The sequence below is a fragment of the Buteo buteo genome, chromosome 16 (assembly GCF_964188355.1).
Source record: "Buteo buteo chromosome 16, bButBut1.hap1.1, whole genome shotgun sequence".
NCBI lineage: Eukaryota > Metazoa > Chordata > Aves > Accipitriformes > Accipitridae > Buteo > Buteo buteo.
The window spans coordinates 29,716,217-29,733,323 of NC_134186.1; the positions used below are offsets into that span (position 1 = coordinate 29,716,217).

Below are 17,107 nucleotides of genomic sequence, written 5' to 3' on the forward strand. Positions count from 1 at the left end.
AAGATGAAGAGCTGTGTAAGAATAATGGAGAGTCAGGTGAAGGCTACCTGAACATTTGTTCATCACAGATGGCAACCAGTATGAATTAGATTAAAAGGATTTGTTGGTAAGTGCTGTGCAGTTATCCGCAGGGTGCAGTTTCCAAAGTGTGGATGGCTGCAGGAATAGTCATAGCCCTTTTCCAGAAACCCAACAACATGTGCTGGCATGCTGATCCTCCCAGTGGCATGCTCCTGCAATACTGGATGAAATGCCACCACATTCCCAGGGAATGTCACTGCCCCAATCTGCTGTCCCACTGAGGAGTCATAGCCCAGGACTGCCAGCTTTCACAGATCATCTGCTACAGCTGCTTAGGAAAGTCCATCTGGAAAACTGAAGTGAAACAAGCTTTGTGTCATGGCAGCTCAAACAGCAGCATTTCCTTGGGGGTTATTTTCTGCTCCTCTGCCTGCCTGTGCTACCACAGCAGAGGCACTTTCCCTTCCCACTGACAGCACAACCAGGTTGCCTTGCCCAGGTATTGAGAGATGCCTGTCTGGAGGGTGCAGCATGGGTGCTGCAGCCTGGCTTGAGAGCACTGACAGGCATTGGAATGGCCTGGTTTCTGAACAGCTCTATTTTATTCAGGAATGCAAAATATTTAATTTCATGTCAAGCTTCTTTTAACAAACTTTTCATTCTGCAGTGACTGTCTGTTTCTACTTTTTTTTTCAGTTCAGGATAAAAGCAGATACCAGAATCTCCAAATTCCTTGTGCTATTGAATTTCCATTTTACATTCAGCTTGAGCAATTTCCAGGCTCTTTTCTTTGCAGAAACAAGCTCTGACTTTGTGTGTCCTGGCATGACAGCGTGTGGAATGAATGCATATGTAATGGATCAGAAATGAATCCATTGCTGTCTCTCCGAGTCTTTATGGAAAAAATGTTCCAGCAGAGGATCGTCATCCTCTGGGCTGGAAAATAGTTCTGCAGAGTGGACATGGCATTGGGGCAAGAATCTGTTCTTAAGGGTCTGAAGTGAAATCTGAAGTGCTAAGTGTCCACTGGCTCTGCCAACACCAGAGCCTGCAGGGTTTGTAGCAGAACACTATAATTAATCCTACAATGTAATATCAGGTGCTCCAGCAAAAGCTTTTTTCTTTGGAACAGAACATAAATGTTGAACTTTCATTATGGCCTTTTACTTTGGTCAGAGTATTAAGGGGTGTTGCTGTCACTTTGGGTTAATAGGTGTTTGTCATATTTTTACTTTGAGGCTGCTTGCATTTCTTCTGTGCTTATAGGAATTGTGCTAAGATTTATGGGGTCAGCACTTCAAGGATACTGCAGTTGTAATGTTGGAGAGGTTAATGCCAGGCCGTTTGCTCTTCAAAGGCACAGCTGGCATGGAAACCTGCACAGTTGGCACCTGAAGCCCCGTTCTTAATGGTGATTTAACTTGCGTTTGTAGGCAAGTAAAAAATGATAGAAAGTAATCTTGCACTCCAGGAGTTTGTCAGAGATAAAAGAATGTAGGTCATTTCCTGCAAGACTGCTAGGGAGAGAAGGGATTTGCTTTCTTGCTGGTCAAACGAGAAATGGAGAGATCCTTTCCTGAAGACCAGCCTTTCAAGTGCGTGGCTCAGGCTTTGTACAGACAAGACTACAGTCACATGGCTTTAGGTGCTGAGTAAAGGATGCTATGAAAACATGGGTTAAAAGTTCAGGATAAGGCTGTGACACACCTTGGTAGGAAAGGTTATTGATGGCATGAGTCAAAATACTGACCATTGGCATACTACAGCACTTGCTCAGTCCCATGTTTTGTTGACCCAGCCTCTGGGTCACCCTTGTCTTTAAGCATGCCGGTCTGAGTGATGGCTAGATCAGCATTGTCTCACAGTCCCAGCCCATCTCCAACCTCCCAAACAATTCTCACTTAAGATCTTGTGGGGTTTTTCTTGTTATTTTCCCTTTTGCTCTGTACTACATTTCTCCTCAAAATACCTCTGTCACTCTGCTTCAGAGCTTTTGCTTGACCCTCTCAGGTCACTTCTAATTCTGTCTGTCCTGTGGTTTCTTTTTGGGGTTTGGTCACCTTCTCCTCTGGACTTGGATCTTCTTGGATCTTCTTCCAGGTTTTCCTTTTCAGGTCCTTTTGCCTTGGGTGTAGTCCAAGATAAACCTGGAAAAGCCTGGTAACTTGGTCAGCTCCTTCAGTACCAAGAGCTGCCATGTATAACACCTGCTTGTTGCAATTAACTCTTCGAAATCACATAGCAAAGAGTGTGATGGTGAGCAATGAGCAGCTACAGAGACTGTTCAGTCACAGGAATCAAAAGCTGTCACTTTCTCTGTGATGTGCCTGGGTTGGTGAGGTCTGGGTTAATTATGGGCCAAAAGATCCCAGGACAGAGTTACAGAATTGAAGAGGCTGTTAAATAGGACAAAATCAGTACTTTTTTTTCCTGAATAGCCTTTGTTTAAATGAAGTTGCTTTTGAGGATAATGGATGACTCTGAGATGACACTGGATTGGGATTTGCTTGGTTATCACTTTACTTCCTCTGTCTTATTTACAATGTAGAGATGAAAACATTTCCTTTCTCTCCCTTTGTGCCTGCCTGGTCTGTTTCGATGTTGATGTGGTCTGCTTGCCCACACAAGCACCGAGCATAGTACAAATTCAGTCTCAGCTGAGGCCTCTGAGTGTGACTATGTAAAATAAATAAGAGATATTAATATGATTAGACCAGATATGGTGTTCCCTGAAGGAATCTCATGGATGTTTTAGAGAAAGCACTAAAGAAATGAGGCCATTGCTGCCGCATTGGTTCTCATTCTGTGTCCTGTTTTGAGGCTCCCCACACTCAAACTCCTCCTCCTAAACTCTTCTCTCCCTGGATTTTGCAGGACGCCTACTCTGAAATCGCCTACCTTTTTGCTGAGTTTTTCCGAGACCTTGACATCGTCCCATCTGACATCATTGCAGGCCTGGTTCTTCTGCGCCAACGGCAGCGGGCAAAGCGCAATGCTGTGCTGGATGAGGTGGGTGGAGGGGGCCCGTTGCTGTGCAAGGAGGCAGTGGGCATCTCACTTGGCCTCTGACTTACCTGCTGCTCTTGTGACTTAGCGTGTGAGAACTGCCCACCTTGTTTCTGTTGTGTGATGGGCTATTGCCAGTCACTGAGCTATAAAATGAAAATACTAACTTCTTTAGCAGCTTTTTCTGAGACTCCCGAAGGGCCCAACTGACACCAAGTCAAGCTTGTGAAACCTGTCATCTTTTCTAGGGAGATGATGCATACAGTTTTAGCTCTTGACCCCAAATGGGCAACTACCTTGAAGGAGGTGGTAGGTACATGAAAGTGAATGGGAAGATTGCTCCTCATATGTAGTGAGGTGGAGAAGATTCCATCATCTGGGTAAAGCTGCAGGATGAAATTCAGGGAAAAATTCCAAAATTCCCAAGTCATTACTGGCATTGAGATTACCAACCCAGTAGAAAATTGTTCTGGTTTCTTTTTTTTCCCCCCAGAGATGGGGTTCAGACAGCAGGGATCAGATCAGGCAGAAATAACAGCAGAATTGGAACCAGTTGAGGAGACTGGTTGGGATACTTGAAAGTATCTTGTCCCAGGTTACATAGTGCTTTCTGTTTCTCAGGCATAGATTTTTGTCTTTGTCACAGTGAAGAATTTATATGTATGTTTGTGACTTACAGGCAAACAATGACATTTTAGCTTTTCTGTCTGGGATGCCAGTGACCAGGAACACAAAGTATCTGGATCTGAAAAATGCGGTAAGTCACTGGACTGTGATCTTGCAAACTCACCATGCTTCCCCATGTAGCCTGTTTTCTTTCTCTCAGTGGCTTCTCTTACTCCTTTCTGCCCCTCTCTGGAATAATCAAGGAAATTAAAGATTAGTACAACGGAGTTTAGTAACAAAACTCGCTCTCTAGAGGCATTTTGTGTTCAGATCACTTTTAAAGCATTATCCATCCATCTCTGTCTTCCACTTTGTGAGAAGTGGTGGTATTTCTGCTCAGATGGGGGAAGGCAATGTGAGGTTTCTCCAAAGCCAGAGGTAGGGGTTGAGGGCTGCATCCAGGAGTGTTGTGCAGAGCTCCGTATGGAAGTACCACCATCAGAGCTCGTGGAGCCCAGCAGGCAGGGCTCCATCTTGATAACGACAGGGAGCTGCCTGGAGTGAGATGGAGCCTTCCTCCCTGGGGCTGATTGCAGTTCTCAGGATGGAAATGGCTGCAGTCTGTTGTGTGAATTAAGCTTGGCTTTTCTCCTGGCATGCTGCTATTGCAGCCATTCATTGGGCAAACTGTATTCACCCCCCTTGATGAGATGATATTGCTGCAAGAGAGGCAAGACTGACCAAATCCCAGCATCTCTGATCAAGTGATTCTGTGATTAACCTGCTTGTGGCTGTGCTGTACTGCATTGCGTTTAATGCTGACATCCTGCTCGTGCTTAGCTTGTCTCTCCTTCTGAATAGGTGTGTGTGGGGAGAGATGTCAGCAGAAGTTATAGAAGACGGCACTGAGGCATGTGGCCCCAGACTAGCTTTATGGTCCTCTCTGGGCATTTTACAGCCTGTGACTATGTGGAAGCAGTACATTTAGAGCACTCACCTTCTTGGGACTTAAACTAGTTTATCTTCTCCTCAGCTAGGGTAGGGTGGGGTAAAATGCATAGGGGATGGCCTTCTGTTGCAGCAGGGTGTTTGATAAACAGAGGAGAATTTCTCTTGAACTAACTTCTAGTTCTGTTAAACAGCTAGCAGGGCCCCTCTGCTCAGGAAAACAGGCATAGCTATACTGAGCTGGTTTGGGGAGAGGGAGGATCTTGCCCAGCAGAACCAGCTTGCTCTCCTGCAGTCACCTGGAAATGCTGACAGTGCTGTTCTGGTGGTGCTGAGAGAAGGCTGATGCTCAGAAAGAAGGGTGCACGTGTCTCACTATGATGAAAAAAGGGAAACAGTAGAAAAACACTGTCTAACAGAATAAGGCCTTTAGTGAGTCTTTTGTCTCTTTCAGCAAGAGATGCAGCGGTACAAAGAGGTGTGTTACTACATGTTGTTTGCCCTGGCTGCCTATGGCTGGCCCATATACCTGATGAGGAAGCCTACATGTGGACTCTGTCGCCTGGCCAGATCCTGCTCGTGAGTGATCATCCTATCTATCACTCTGCCTTTTCTTCTTCCCTTTTCCCTTCTGTTTTTCCTGGATTTAGAAATACCCTTTCTTTCATCAGTTTGCCATCTATCACCCCTCTATTTCTTCCTCTTCCTTTTTTCTTCTGTATTTTTTCCTCTTTTCCATTCTCTTGCTTTTTCTTTCCATCTCTCAGTAACTCTGTGCCTTCATACTCCAATATCTTCCTCTTGAATCTCTTCCATACAGTTGCTTATCTGCTTACCTTGTTAAATAAACCAGGCTGTCCTGTGTTCTGTCCTCTCTGTTGCACTAAGGATCATGCCAGTCCTGTGCAGTTTGAACAGCCAGCAGAGAGAAGTCATCTGGCACAAGACTGCTTTCACACTGAGTCAAAATAGCTGTCTTGGAGCTCAGAAAGCTGATTTATCGGCAAGCCCAGATATGCAGGCAGTTGACGTTTGGGTCTTCATTAAAGCATCGGCAAGACTTGACCAGAGTTTTTGCTGTGTTCTCTATGACTAATTTTTGTTTTTTCTGCCATGCTGTATAGTGCTCATCTCATGGTAGCAATGCTGTAGTTCAGTTCAGGATTGTATTGTTTTAAATGTTTGCTTTCAGCTGCTGTAATCATGTCATCAGATTCTCTTTGGGGTTCAGCTTTTTGCACTTACGCAGGCAACTTCTGTGCTGAACCTCTTAGGAGGAATATACTTCCTTTTGAGTATTTTTATTTGTGAAGTGTCTCTTAAGGGAAAGAAGGAAAAAAAAATCTGTGCTTCTGTTTTTGTTCTGGGATGATTCTAGACTTGTTTTATTTTTTGTTATAAATAGATCTAGATCTCAAGAAATGCTAGCTGCTTTGTGTGTTGAAGCAATGTAGGACTGTGCTATGAAGCATAGTATCCCTTTAGAAGAGATCCCAGCCCCACCATCCGTTGATTCCTTGGGGACTGGTTGCACTGTAGCTCTCTCTGGTGCTCGGAAGGAAAACTACATCTGATCCCAGTGCCCCTTTTTGACGCTGAAACATGAGTTGTGTGCTGTTTTGTGCAAGAGCTCCAAGTGAAGGAAATAACTGCTGTTGAGATGAGGCCAGTGTGGCATGCAGGGTCTGTCTTTCCCTTATCTCTAGGCATTCCACTCTAAAGCCAGTCTCTTCCATGTTCCTCTTTTCCTCAAAGCTATTTTTTTCTTCTGCAGATGTTGCTGTCTCTGTCCTTCACGTCCCCGCTATGCACCTAGTGTCACCATTGAAGAGGATAATTGCTGTGGCTGCAATGCCATTGCCATCCGGCGCCACTTCTTGGATGAGAACATGACCTCGGTGGACATTGTTTACACATCCTGCCATGATGCAGTAAGCAGAATCTGCAACCCCCTTCATATTTGGGGTATGCTTCTAAGGCCCTTTCTAATGGGATTTACGTGCTTCCAGGTGTAGTGGTACAAAGAAGGAAACTTAAGCCTTTTTCTGACACTAGAGCGTCCCATCCTATCTCTCCGTCAAGAAATTCTGCCATGTGGACAGAAATATTTGCTACTGCCAAAAATCAGATCATTCAGAGGAGTGCTTACCCATAAGGCATAACCTGTCACGCTGTTCTGCCTCTTTTTCCCTGAGCAGGAGAGTAATTAAACAGGAATGTCTCAATTGTTACAGTAGTGGATCTTTTCCAGGTTTATGAAACGCCTTTCTATGTGGCAGTGGACCATGATAAGAAGAAGGTGGTCATTAGTATCCGAGGAACTCTGTCTCCAAAAGTAAGCACACTGTGCAGTGGCCTTGTATACCCTTGGCCACTCTGGCAAACTTTCAGGAGGATCTGAGACCTTCCTGACTCACACTTGGTGTTTGACTTACCTGAAACATGGTGACTTCTTTTCTTCCAGGATGCCCTGACTGACCTAACAGGGGATGCAGAGCGCCTTCCAGTTGAGGGTCACCATGGAACATGGCTAGGACACAAGGTGTGTAAAAGAACACAAAACAAACCCTAAACAAAAAACTCACCACTTCTAATGTTTTGACTTTTTAATTATACACCAAAAAAAAGTGGTCTTAATTGCTTGAGGTGCTTTTAAGAAGGATGTAACATAATTGCAGTGAAATGGCTTTGAGATGTTAAAAGAAAATCCTTAGTGTAACAGTTAAAATCACTATGTCTGTAATTAAAAAACCCATACAATTAGTAAAAACCAAACTGTAAAAGGCATCTGTGGAGACATAGAACAAAATTATTGGAGTAATTCAAATTACTTTTTCTTCCAATGACCTTTTCAGAATTTGCAATCAAACCCTGAGCATGTGTTTAAAATTCTGTTGCAGTAGGATAGGTGTTGAACCTCATAAAAGGATACTGGCAGGACTTGCATCTGTGTAATTAGACTGATGCTATGTGTCTGTGTTAGTGATCAGGACTGGGCTGACTAAATCAATTTACTATAAAGCTGACCCTTGCCCTAGTCCAGCAAAGTAATGACACACATGCTGAGTTTTAAGATTATCAAGAATTTGGCAGCCTCTCAAGACGCAGTGCCTGATTGGGAAAGAAAAATACAAACTGAAGGTTGTGTGTGTGTTGGAAGGAACGTAGCAACTGCTGGAAACGCTGCTACTCAGGGAGACAAGATGCTGCTGATCATCTGGTCAGTGTCCCTTCAGGGCAGGACACTCTGCTCCTAATTCCTAAGGAGCCAAGAGCTTGGGAGCTCCTGCTTCATTCATGATGTCCAGCCTGAATGCCAAACCTCTTCTCTGTGCTTTGATGCTCTGCTTTAGGAAGTAGAGCATTAGTAGGTGATAGATAACTGCATACTCAAATGCTTAGCTGGATATGGATCTGATAAAAAAGTGCTTACCTAAGAAAGTGTTGTTTGGACTCTCTGTGGTCTCCAAGTCTCCTGGAGTGGGTCTTTTTGAAAACAGTGTTGTGTACCTCCTATTTGGCTAAGGGGTATTTCCTTTGTTTCCTCCAAAATGAGAAAATTAATCACCTGGTGATTACATAGGACATGTTATGGAAACATAGATAAATGAGGTAGTATTTTGTCACATAACTGATGTTTAGCTATGTGACTTTACTATTTAACACTTCTGAAGCATTATGTCTACTGTCAATGACAATGTCACTTGTTTTGTACTAATTCATTCAGCCCAAAGTAACTTTTCACAGTCTGTGATCAACAGTTTGTACAAAGAAAGGAAGGTAAAAGGAAACAAAAAGGAAGCGAGGGGAATTTGTTCTATTTTTAATGTGCAGAGAAGCTAGTAATAGATCCTCACAGAAGTTGGCTCTTTTAATCTTTACGTGGAAAATATTCATATGCTAGTGTCTTAGATCATACCCTTTGTTCTGTATTGAGTTTTTATTTGGCCTTTGTGTTATTTCTTTTTTGATTGTTGCTAGTACAGAAATATAGCTTTATCTTAAATTATTATCAATATTAATCTCCAGACAATAATGTACTGTTGATTCCTGAGGGAAACTAATGGAGGTAATAGAATTTAAAAATGTCTGTCTTAATGCATTTTTAATGTCCAGAAGTCAACTTTAATACAAAAATAGATGAAGTGTTTTGCTAACACATTTAACTTGGAGAGGAGTAGTTGGCCATTCGGGAGCTTCCTGTAAGTTGTTTGATTTCTGTTGTTTTTCTTGCTGATTTCATCCTGCACACCCAGCAGGCTGCCATGGCCTGTTATCTCCACCTGTGGAGCCCGCCTGTCACTGTGCTTCATGCAGTGTCGATCAGACATCCTACGAATTAAAACTCTTAATGTTTATATGAGCCTTCTTATCACTCCACCGGTACCACAACTGAAAGTGTTTGATTGCTTGGGTTGCTGTGAATGCCACAGTTAAAATATATATATTAGGTCTCTGAGCTATTTCGGATCAAAAAAACATAGCTGTAACTAAGGTTTATGGGTTAGCATGCCAAAAAAAAGGGGGGGATTGCCACCATTTGGAGGGGAGATTAACTGCAAGAAATAAATCTAGCTTCACTATTTTTGAAATAAAATCCACTGATTTTATAACAAAATTAATTTTAAAATAATCATAAGTCAAGGGCATGGATCCATACTTAATTCTGTTGAACTTGTATAGAACAAAACTACTAAAATGATGATGTTATGGAGATTTGTTCCCTGGTGTTGAGCCAACCGGCATGACAAGAAGTAGCTGCTATAAGCAAACCCTGAAAGCTCAGCCGTGATAACAGCTCTCACCAGTTTGATAGAACAGTCAGTAATAGCAGAAACTTTCAAGCTCTTTTCTCTACCAAATAGACTCCCTCTGGGTTTTCACACACAATTCAAATATCACAGAGCAGTTTCATGCCTTCAAACTGTAAAGCAATACAGAATATTTCCATTTTGCTTTCCCTGGATCTCCAATCTGTTTGGTTGTTTACATGTGAGGTTTGAAAATTAAGCCCAGATAGTTTTATTCCTTTGAAACTTATGAAACAGTGTCCATTTTAATGGAAAGTCTAAATGTAGCTTTGCAGTGATAAGTCTTATTCCATAATATTAAAATCACTGTCTATATTAGAATGTACTTTAATTATCAAAAATATTGCTATAAGGCTAAAGCCCATTAGTAATATCACTATGGATTTAGGTCATACTTTTCAAAAATAGAATCCTAAATTCACGTTAGAAATTTATATAAGTAGTGTGCTGTTCACTTCTCATTAGAGTTGGAAATGAAGACTCTTCTGAATGCAGTGGAAGCTGGCTAGCTGCTGAGATCTGAACAGAGGCATAAAATATCATGGCATCTGCTTTTTGATAATGATGGTAGCATTACAGATGTCCCATTTACAGGCTCAGCAGAATCACCTGTGTTCTGCTTTTTTTCTTCAGTAGTCAGATTGGTTTTGATGGTGTGTTTGATATTGAGGACTTTGAAAATTCCACATTTGCTTTTTGAGAGGGCCATGAATTCTTTTATGTCTCCGAGATTAAATAGTCCTCAATGATGTTCACTTTGTACTTAAACTGTTTTCAGATAGGGGTGTAATGGAAAATAGCAAAGGAGATCTTCCCTGGTTTTTGACTAACCCAGGCAGTGTGAATTATTTGAGGTCTGTAATCACCAAATTAGAAATGGATGATTTCTGTTTACCCATGTTCAACTTGTACTACATCACTGTTTTTCAGCCTTTGTAGTTCAGGCTTGCTTACCATTGAATTAAACTGTAGTAAAGGCATAACCAAGAATTTATGCAACAGACCAAATTCTAGTTGCTTGTTTATAACAGATCAACTGCATTTGTAATTATTACACAGAGGGAGAAACTTCAGATGCAGCCATCAGCAGAGAGGATAAATGTTTAGAACCAGACTATCAGCTTCTTTCCCATCTTCCAGCAGTTCTTAACTTCTAGTGAATAAAAACCTTTAATCTGTGATTAATGTCCATTGATAGCTGAATCCCCTTAATAGTTGCTGTCTTCTTCAGTCATCAATAACTCTTCCTATACAGATAGTGCTGCCTCTTTTTCCCTCTCGTAGTGTTTTGGTGTTTGTATTATTTTTCCCTATGAACTTCTTAGGCTAGTTCATGCTTTCATTCACAGATTTAAATGTAAGAGCACAGTTTTGCATTTAAGGCCACTGACAAGCGGAAAATCAAAGGTTGTTTCTCTGTTCTACTGCAGGTCCCAGTGTCTGCCAAGCTACCAGATACACAACTTTGTCTTTAAGAAGCGGGTTGTTTTGTGTTGGTTGTTTGGGGTTTTTTCCTAGATTTGTACCATGAGCCCAGGAATAGGGCCTTTGAGTATTATCTTAAGAACTGTCATTACTTCCAAACGGTTTGTGGCTTTGGTGATCAGTGAGCCAAGACATGTGCCTAATGAAGTCTATTGCTAAATGTGGAGTGGAGTCAGTATTCTTCCTCAACCCTGACACATGCTGTGTGGCACTCTAGAGCTTATGCAGTGTTCGGGGCAGTATGGTGTCTCCTAGATGTTTAGATCAGGGCTGATATGCAACTGTTTACATGCTGTTCTGTCTTCATGTTTCCCTCAGGGAATGGTGCTATCTGCTGAGTACATCAAGAAGAAATTGGAGCAAGAAATGGTGCTTTCTCAAGCTTTTGGACGAGACTTAGTGAGTATTAGTTTTCTTTTATCCTCGCAGGCTATACAAAAGATGAGATTCCCCTAAAACACTAGCTTTAGGGAAATCTCCATGTCCCTGAATCTACCATGCTAATTTCTTAAATCTTCCTTCAATTCCTATCCCTCTGGATTGCCAGACAGGCAACTAGTTACTTATTCCCCCAAGGCTTTTTTATTTTGAAACCACCAATACTGCAGAGGTCCTGATTATTTTTTTTCCTTAGGCAAAGCTAAGGCAGGAAGTCCCATTTGGTGGCAATGTAGGACAGGGAACATTAAAAACAAATCAACAGGAACTAAAATCCCATCTCTATGGAGATTCTCTTTGGAGACGGCAATGGGCTGCCATGCTGACTTGTCTGTGTGTGCGCATTTCTTGTGAGATCGCGCTATCAGAGAACCCAAGAGAGATGTTACGAAGCAGCTTACCTTAGTTTATATGTTGGTAATAGCACAGTCAGTCCCCTTCTGGGAGGGAACTTCTGAACTACCTGATTCCCTGCTGTCAGGCAGCTGTCCTTTTCTCATGCCCAAAGAGTGCCTTGGTCTGAGCAGTGCCCATGGGGAAATTAGCAATAGATCAAGTGAGAAGGAAAAGAAGGATAAAAGCCTCAGTGGTTTCCTGAAACTTGAGTGTCATACCAGTCAACACTGAAGTGTCTGCCTTGTGATGTTTGGTAGATGTAGGGAGAGATACATAGGCATCTGACTTCTTTATATGGTGCTTTATTCCTCTCTGCCCAGAAAGTGAAAATTGGTCTTAAGTGAGCTGTTACTCATGAGGAATTTTTCCTGATGTCCTATAGAGCTCAATTGCTACCTGACTGGTAAGGATACGGTGATGTTCGAAGCTCTATACTTTGGTTTTCTCCTGTGTGTGGTAATAAGTATCATATTCTGTTCTGTTTGAAGCTGGCTTTCTGGGGTGGGTCCAACTTCTAATTGGTGCAAAATAGTGTAACTAGCTGGACCTGACCCACAAGGATGGAGAGAGCTTGAGTAATATGAGATGGAGCAACTGGCTTGTGTGTAGAAAATTAATTACTGCCTGAGGTTGAACTCTGAAGAATATCTGAAAAAGTGCTATGGTCAAAACATAAATGCCATCCCAGGTCCTACCAAAGGTTCATTTATCCCAGTATATTGTTTCTGACAGTTGCCAGCAACAGGTATTCAGGGATAAAGTATAACAAGTGAGGTGTATAAAGTCTCAAACCTCCCCCAGCATTCATCTCACTGACTGTAACAGGCATGATGGTGTCTTAGAGATGGTCTCAAGAAGGAAAATGAAACAAAGATAGATCTTTCATTCTTGTGGCCTGGTCTTATGTTCTATGTGTTTTCTCATCTTATGCAGAAGTCCAAGTATAACCGCCACTGTGGTGACCCAGGGCCATGGAGAGTCGGATGCTGGATTCTCTTTCCCTGTGTAAAGCCTACAGGGCACTGGCAGAGCTCTGCAGAAAAACAAGACTGAAACTTTTCAAATGTTGTCTTAGTGAACTTCTAGGTTCTAAGCCATGCCTAGCACTCTAGCCTCTGAATAACAAGAACAATACAAAATGTTAGAGAATAGTTTTGTCTCTGAATTACTTGAGCAGTGGTCAGCTGTTGAGAGCATCTAGACTTAGAAGACTATTGTTCGAACTGCTAGTTAGGATTTCTGTTTTTCAGCCTGCACAAGTGCTGGAATTAATGAAAGCAAGTAATTTCTAGAACCAGGGAGACCTTAGGTGTGTGAGCCTGGACTCAGATATTATCAGGAGGCTGTCAGATTTGAGGAGGAGCAAAAGGCTCATATCAAATCCTAAATAACTCAAACAGCTTGTGTACAGTACAATTCCTTTTTCTTCCTACCTTTTTTCTTTTAAGGAAGACTCAGTAGGTCAAACACTGACTGAAGGAGATATAGGAGAGAATGTCAGAAGACAATGAATTCTAGCATCCCTTCAGAACAGGCAACATTGCAGGGCAAGAGAGTGCTGGGACGGCCACTGTGACTTAGGCTAAACAGTGTAAATAAGAACTCTGCTTCCATTTCAAGACCTAACATACCCTCACTAGTTCCCGTTAGTGGAGGAGCTGGTTAGCTGGAGTCTGGAGTGCTCATGTATGGGAAGGACTGACAGCAGGGGAAAGGTGCAGATTTTGGGAGTTGGGGACTTGCCTTTCAGTATGACCTTAATTTCTTGTTTGTTTTTTTGTTTGTTTGTTTTCAGGGGAGAGGAACAAAACACTATGGCCTGATTGTGGTTGGTCATTCCCTAGGGGCTGGCACAGCTGCCATCCTGTCCTTCCTTTTGCGTCCGCAGTACCCATCACTGAAATGCTTTGCCTATTCTCCCCCAGGTGGGCTGCTGAGGTAGGTGTTGGGGCAGGAGGACCGGTGAAAGAGAGGGGTTGTATAGTTGTAGCTGGATCAGATCCTGTTTCTGATGCTTTGAGGAGCAGTAAAAGACAAGTCTCTGCCCTGAGAAGTATGCAGAAAAATGGAGAGCCAGTCTATAGGAGATGAGGGTTGTTGGCAACCTTTGCTCTGTGTTATAGTTTGGAATTTAGGTTATGATAGCAGGTGGCCACTGTCCCAAATATTCTGGTTTATGAGTTAGTTGTCTGTGGCTATAGCTCTAATTTCACCCTGACTAGTGGAAAATGCAGGCCGAGTGGATGGGGTGCAATTTCCTTATTCTCTGCACAGTGCCAGTGTGTCCTTTCCCCATCTGCTGTGAATAGATGTACAATAAGGGAGATACTTGACTGAACATAGATGTCTGCATCAGTTGATCTAGTTGTTTGGACTCCTTTTGCAGCTGACAAAGGAATTGGCACTTCTGGGGTGTGATTTCTGTCATTCTAAAGTGTGTGCCTAAAATAGGTCAGAGGGATTGGTTTTCTTGGGTGCCTCTCTCTCTCTCGGCTATAGGGAGAATCTAGGGTAGCTACCTCAGATGAAGAGAGGTATGGTGAATTCCTCCCACTGTAAATGGGAACAGACCTGCTGGTCATGTTACTTACATGGCAGCCAAACAAAAACATCCCACTTGATTGCTGTGAAGTGAGATAAAGGTTTTTCTAGTTGTGACAAACATCATGGGGGCACTTGAAAGCAGCTATGGATTATCAGAAGCTTCTTGTGATAGTTAACTGCATCATGTTCCAGGAGCAGCCAAGGGTTTTAAACCATCCTACTAATGAATCTGGATATTGGCATGCCTTGTGATGATAGTAATCCCTGGTCTTCTGCAACTATAGAGGAATTGCTTTGTAGAATGTTTCATGAGAGTTTATAGCTTTCTGCTCAGAGCTTCCTCTCCTGAGATCCTGTGTTACTTCAACTGTTTCAGGGTGCCTCTGACTGCCACACTTCTGTTACACTGTGTGTCACCCCCAGGACCATCTCTAGGTCAATGTAATGATGCAGCCTCTGCCTTTGGTAACTGGTTCAGAAGATCTCTAGGAAGGTAGCTGATTGCAGAACCAGCTCATAGAGTAGAAGCCTTAATTCCCTCTTGGTACTCAGGTTGCTGCAGAAAGTGGCCATCTGAGTTCTAAAGTGTCTTTGTAAAGTAGTCTCAGGAGCATGGAATATCTTCTTCCTTTCTGCTGTCCTGGCTGTTCCCAAACTATTGGAAGATGACTATGAGGCATTGAGTTAAAGTACTTCCTTTTCCAAGTATATTCAGAGCCATATGCAGAGTAATATTGCTTGGGGCATGGGATGTGAATATTAGGCTTTTCTTTATCAAGGTGCAAGTCCCAAAAGCCTTGAGCAGCTTTGTGGTTTTTATGACCCTGGTTTGCTGTTTGGTAACCTCTCTGGCACCAGGGGCAAATTGGGAATGAAGTGCAGTTTGCTGCTAGTGAAACACTGTTTGCTTCTTCTTGGTCCTGTTTCTCTTCCAGTGAGGATGCCATGGAGTATTCAAAAGAGTTTGTGACTGCAGTCGTGCTTGGCAAAGATCTAGTGCCCAGGCAAGTTGAGAAGTGTCTGAATTTCTTGATGAGTTTCTGCTGTTTCTATACCAAAGTTACCTGTTTCCTATCAGAAACACCTAGATCATATCTGTCTCCAGTTTCCTCATTTACCTGTCCTTATACACTTCTTACTTGTCTTCCTAGTTACCTGTATTTCTGCATCTTTTACCTGAACACCTATATTGGTGTTTCACACACCTTTTTATAGGCATATCCCTTTCTGTCTCTCAGCTGCCTGTATGAAAGAAAAGGGTGAATAACCTGCCTCTGTAACTATACTCATTGCAGTATCTGACATGTCAATGCCATCTTCCTGGTTGCCTGTGTTATTTTGGATGTCTTTACACTCTGCCCTGAACTAGATGTGTTGTCATCTCATTGTACTGTTTGTCCCTGAATACCTATTCCATATCATCTCGCATTTCTAAACCAGCTCCCTCATTTCTTGTGTCTTGGCATTTCTCACCTCTCATCATCTCCTGGGACGTGTTCTGCTGAACAGGGCATCGGACTAGGAGCTAGACAACCTGTTTTTTGCTTTTGCTTCTGCCCCGTTGCATGACCTCAGATACATTGTACAGACAGAAATGCCACCATTTAAGGCTTGTAGAATTCAGCTGAGGAAAAGTACTAGATGGTATTGAGTATGCCTCTCGGTAACCTGTATGACAAAATCTTGTCCATTCTTTCATCTGTTTAGTGGTGTCATATAGCTCTGATACCTTTTTAACCTACCTGTTCTGTGTCATCCTATACTTGTTTCTTGCTCACTTGTTTCTGTGATTGCATCATCTCCCTCCTTATCTGTTCATTGACCTGTCTCATACCTGTGTTCACTGATCTGACTCTGCTATTACATTTCATACTTGTTTTGTTGTCACGATGGTTTCCTGTGACCTCTTAACCCTGGTTACTGGTCCTGGGTGATGCCACAACTCACCTCTGAAATGATCTGCATTATGGTGTTGTTGCATTCTTGTAGTATCTCTTGTAGCATAGTTTCTTGTTCTTCTGTGCGTGTGTCCCTACTGTCCTGTTACCCACCTGCTGTTCCCTGCCCAGCTGTTGTAAATACATCTTCCTCTTTTCCAGAATTGGTCTCTCTCAGCTGGAGGGATTTCGCCGGCAGCTTCTGGATGTTCTTCAAAGAAGTAACAAACCAAAGGTAAGAGTAAAAAATTAAGACGCCTGGAGGCGAGTCTCTGAGCAGTGATGGTAAACTTTTAGTGTCATATAGCAATACTGCAGATTTCTGTCCTCCAGGTCTCCTCAGGTTCATTGGGACTACTATTTAGGTAACCAGAGGAGTGATGGCAAGAGCTGGAAGGCAGCTAGAGAGGTGAGGGCAAAGGGCTGCACTCTGTAGGCTGTGTGATGATTCTGGCTCACGTGCTGTAAATTCACCGTCACAGGTCTAAAATAACTGAGCAGGAAATATTCTCATCTGAGCCTGTTTTGAAGTCTGTGTTCCAACTGTAGCTTTTCTTGGCCAGTAACAAATGCTAACAGGCTAGAAAGTACAACAGTTGTCTGCTTACAGACACTGCTGCGTGCTGTCTGGGTGGTGCTGTTCTAGGATAAGTTGTCTGTTAATATTTTGGAGATGGGAAATGTGGAAAGTTGTTCCTCCCCAGGCTTCTTTACCATTACACTGAGATGGAAAAAACATAAGACATTTAAGATTTTTAGGGGTAAAATGTTATAGATATGACCTGTAGAGGGAGAAAACTGAACTTACATTTATTTTTCTTGTTAGCATTCTATGGTTTTTGTGTTTTGGTTTATGGGTTTTTTGGTGAGTATTGGGGCTTTTAGGACTTCTTTTAGTGCATAAAGAAAGGCCTA

General features: G+C 42.6%; 1 protein-coding gene across 9 annotated transcripts in view; it reads left to right on the forward strand.

The window, feature by feature from the left end:
- The window catches only part of DAGLA (diacylglycerol lipase alpha), an 80,120-nt gene that overhangs the window by 42,705 nt on the left and 20,308 nt on the right, over positions 1 to 17,107 (forward strand). For all 9 annotated transcript variants that reach the window (XR_012653220.1, XM_075048384.1, XM_075048386.1 and 6 more), the window contains 10 exons: positions 2,896 to 3,030; positions 3,707 to 3,784; positions 5,036 to 5,160; positions 6,356 to 6,512; positions 6,833 to 6,916; positions 7,046 to 7,123; positions 11,196 to 11,276; positions 13,507 to 13,649; positions 15,191 to 15,259; positions 16,355 to 16,427. Coding sequence is in view for 8 of the 9 variants with exons in the window: in XM_075048384.1 (XP_074904485.1) it covers positions 2,896 to 3,030; positions 3,707 to 3,784; positions 5,036 to 5,160; positions 6,356 to 6,512; positions 6,833 to 6,916; positions 7,046 to 7,123; positions 11,196 to 11,276; positions 13,507 to 13,649; positions 15,191 to 15,259; positions 16,355 to 16,427 (1,023 nt within the window). In the remaining variant the exon portion in view is untranslated. The remainder of the gene's footprint in view (positions 1 to 2,895; positions 3,031 to 3,706; positions 3,785 to 5,035; positions 5,161 to 6,355; positions 6,513 to 6,832; positions 6,917 to 7,045; positions 7,124 to 11,195; positions 11,277 to 13,506; positions 13,650 to 15,190; positions 15,260 to 16,354; positions 16,428 to 17,107) is intronic.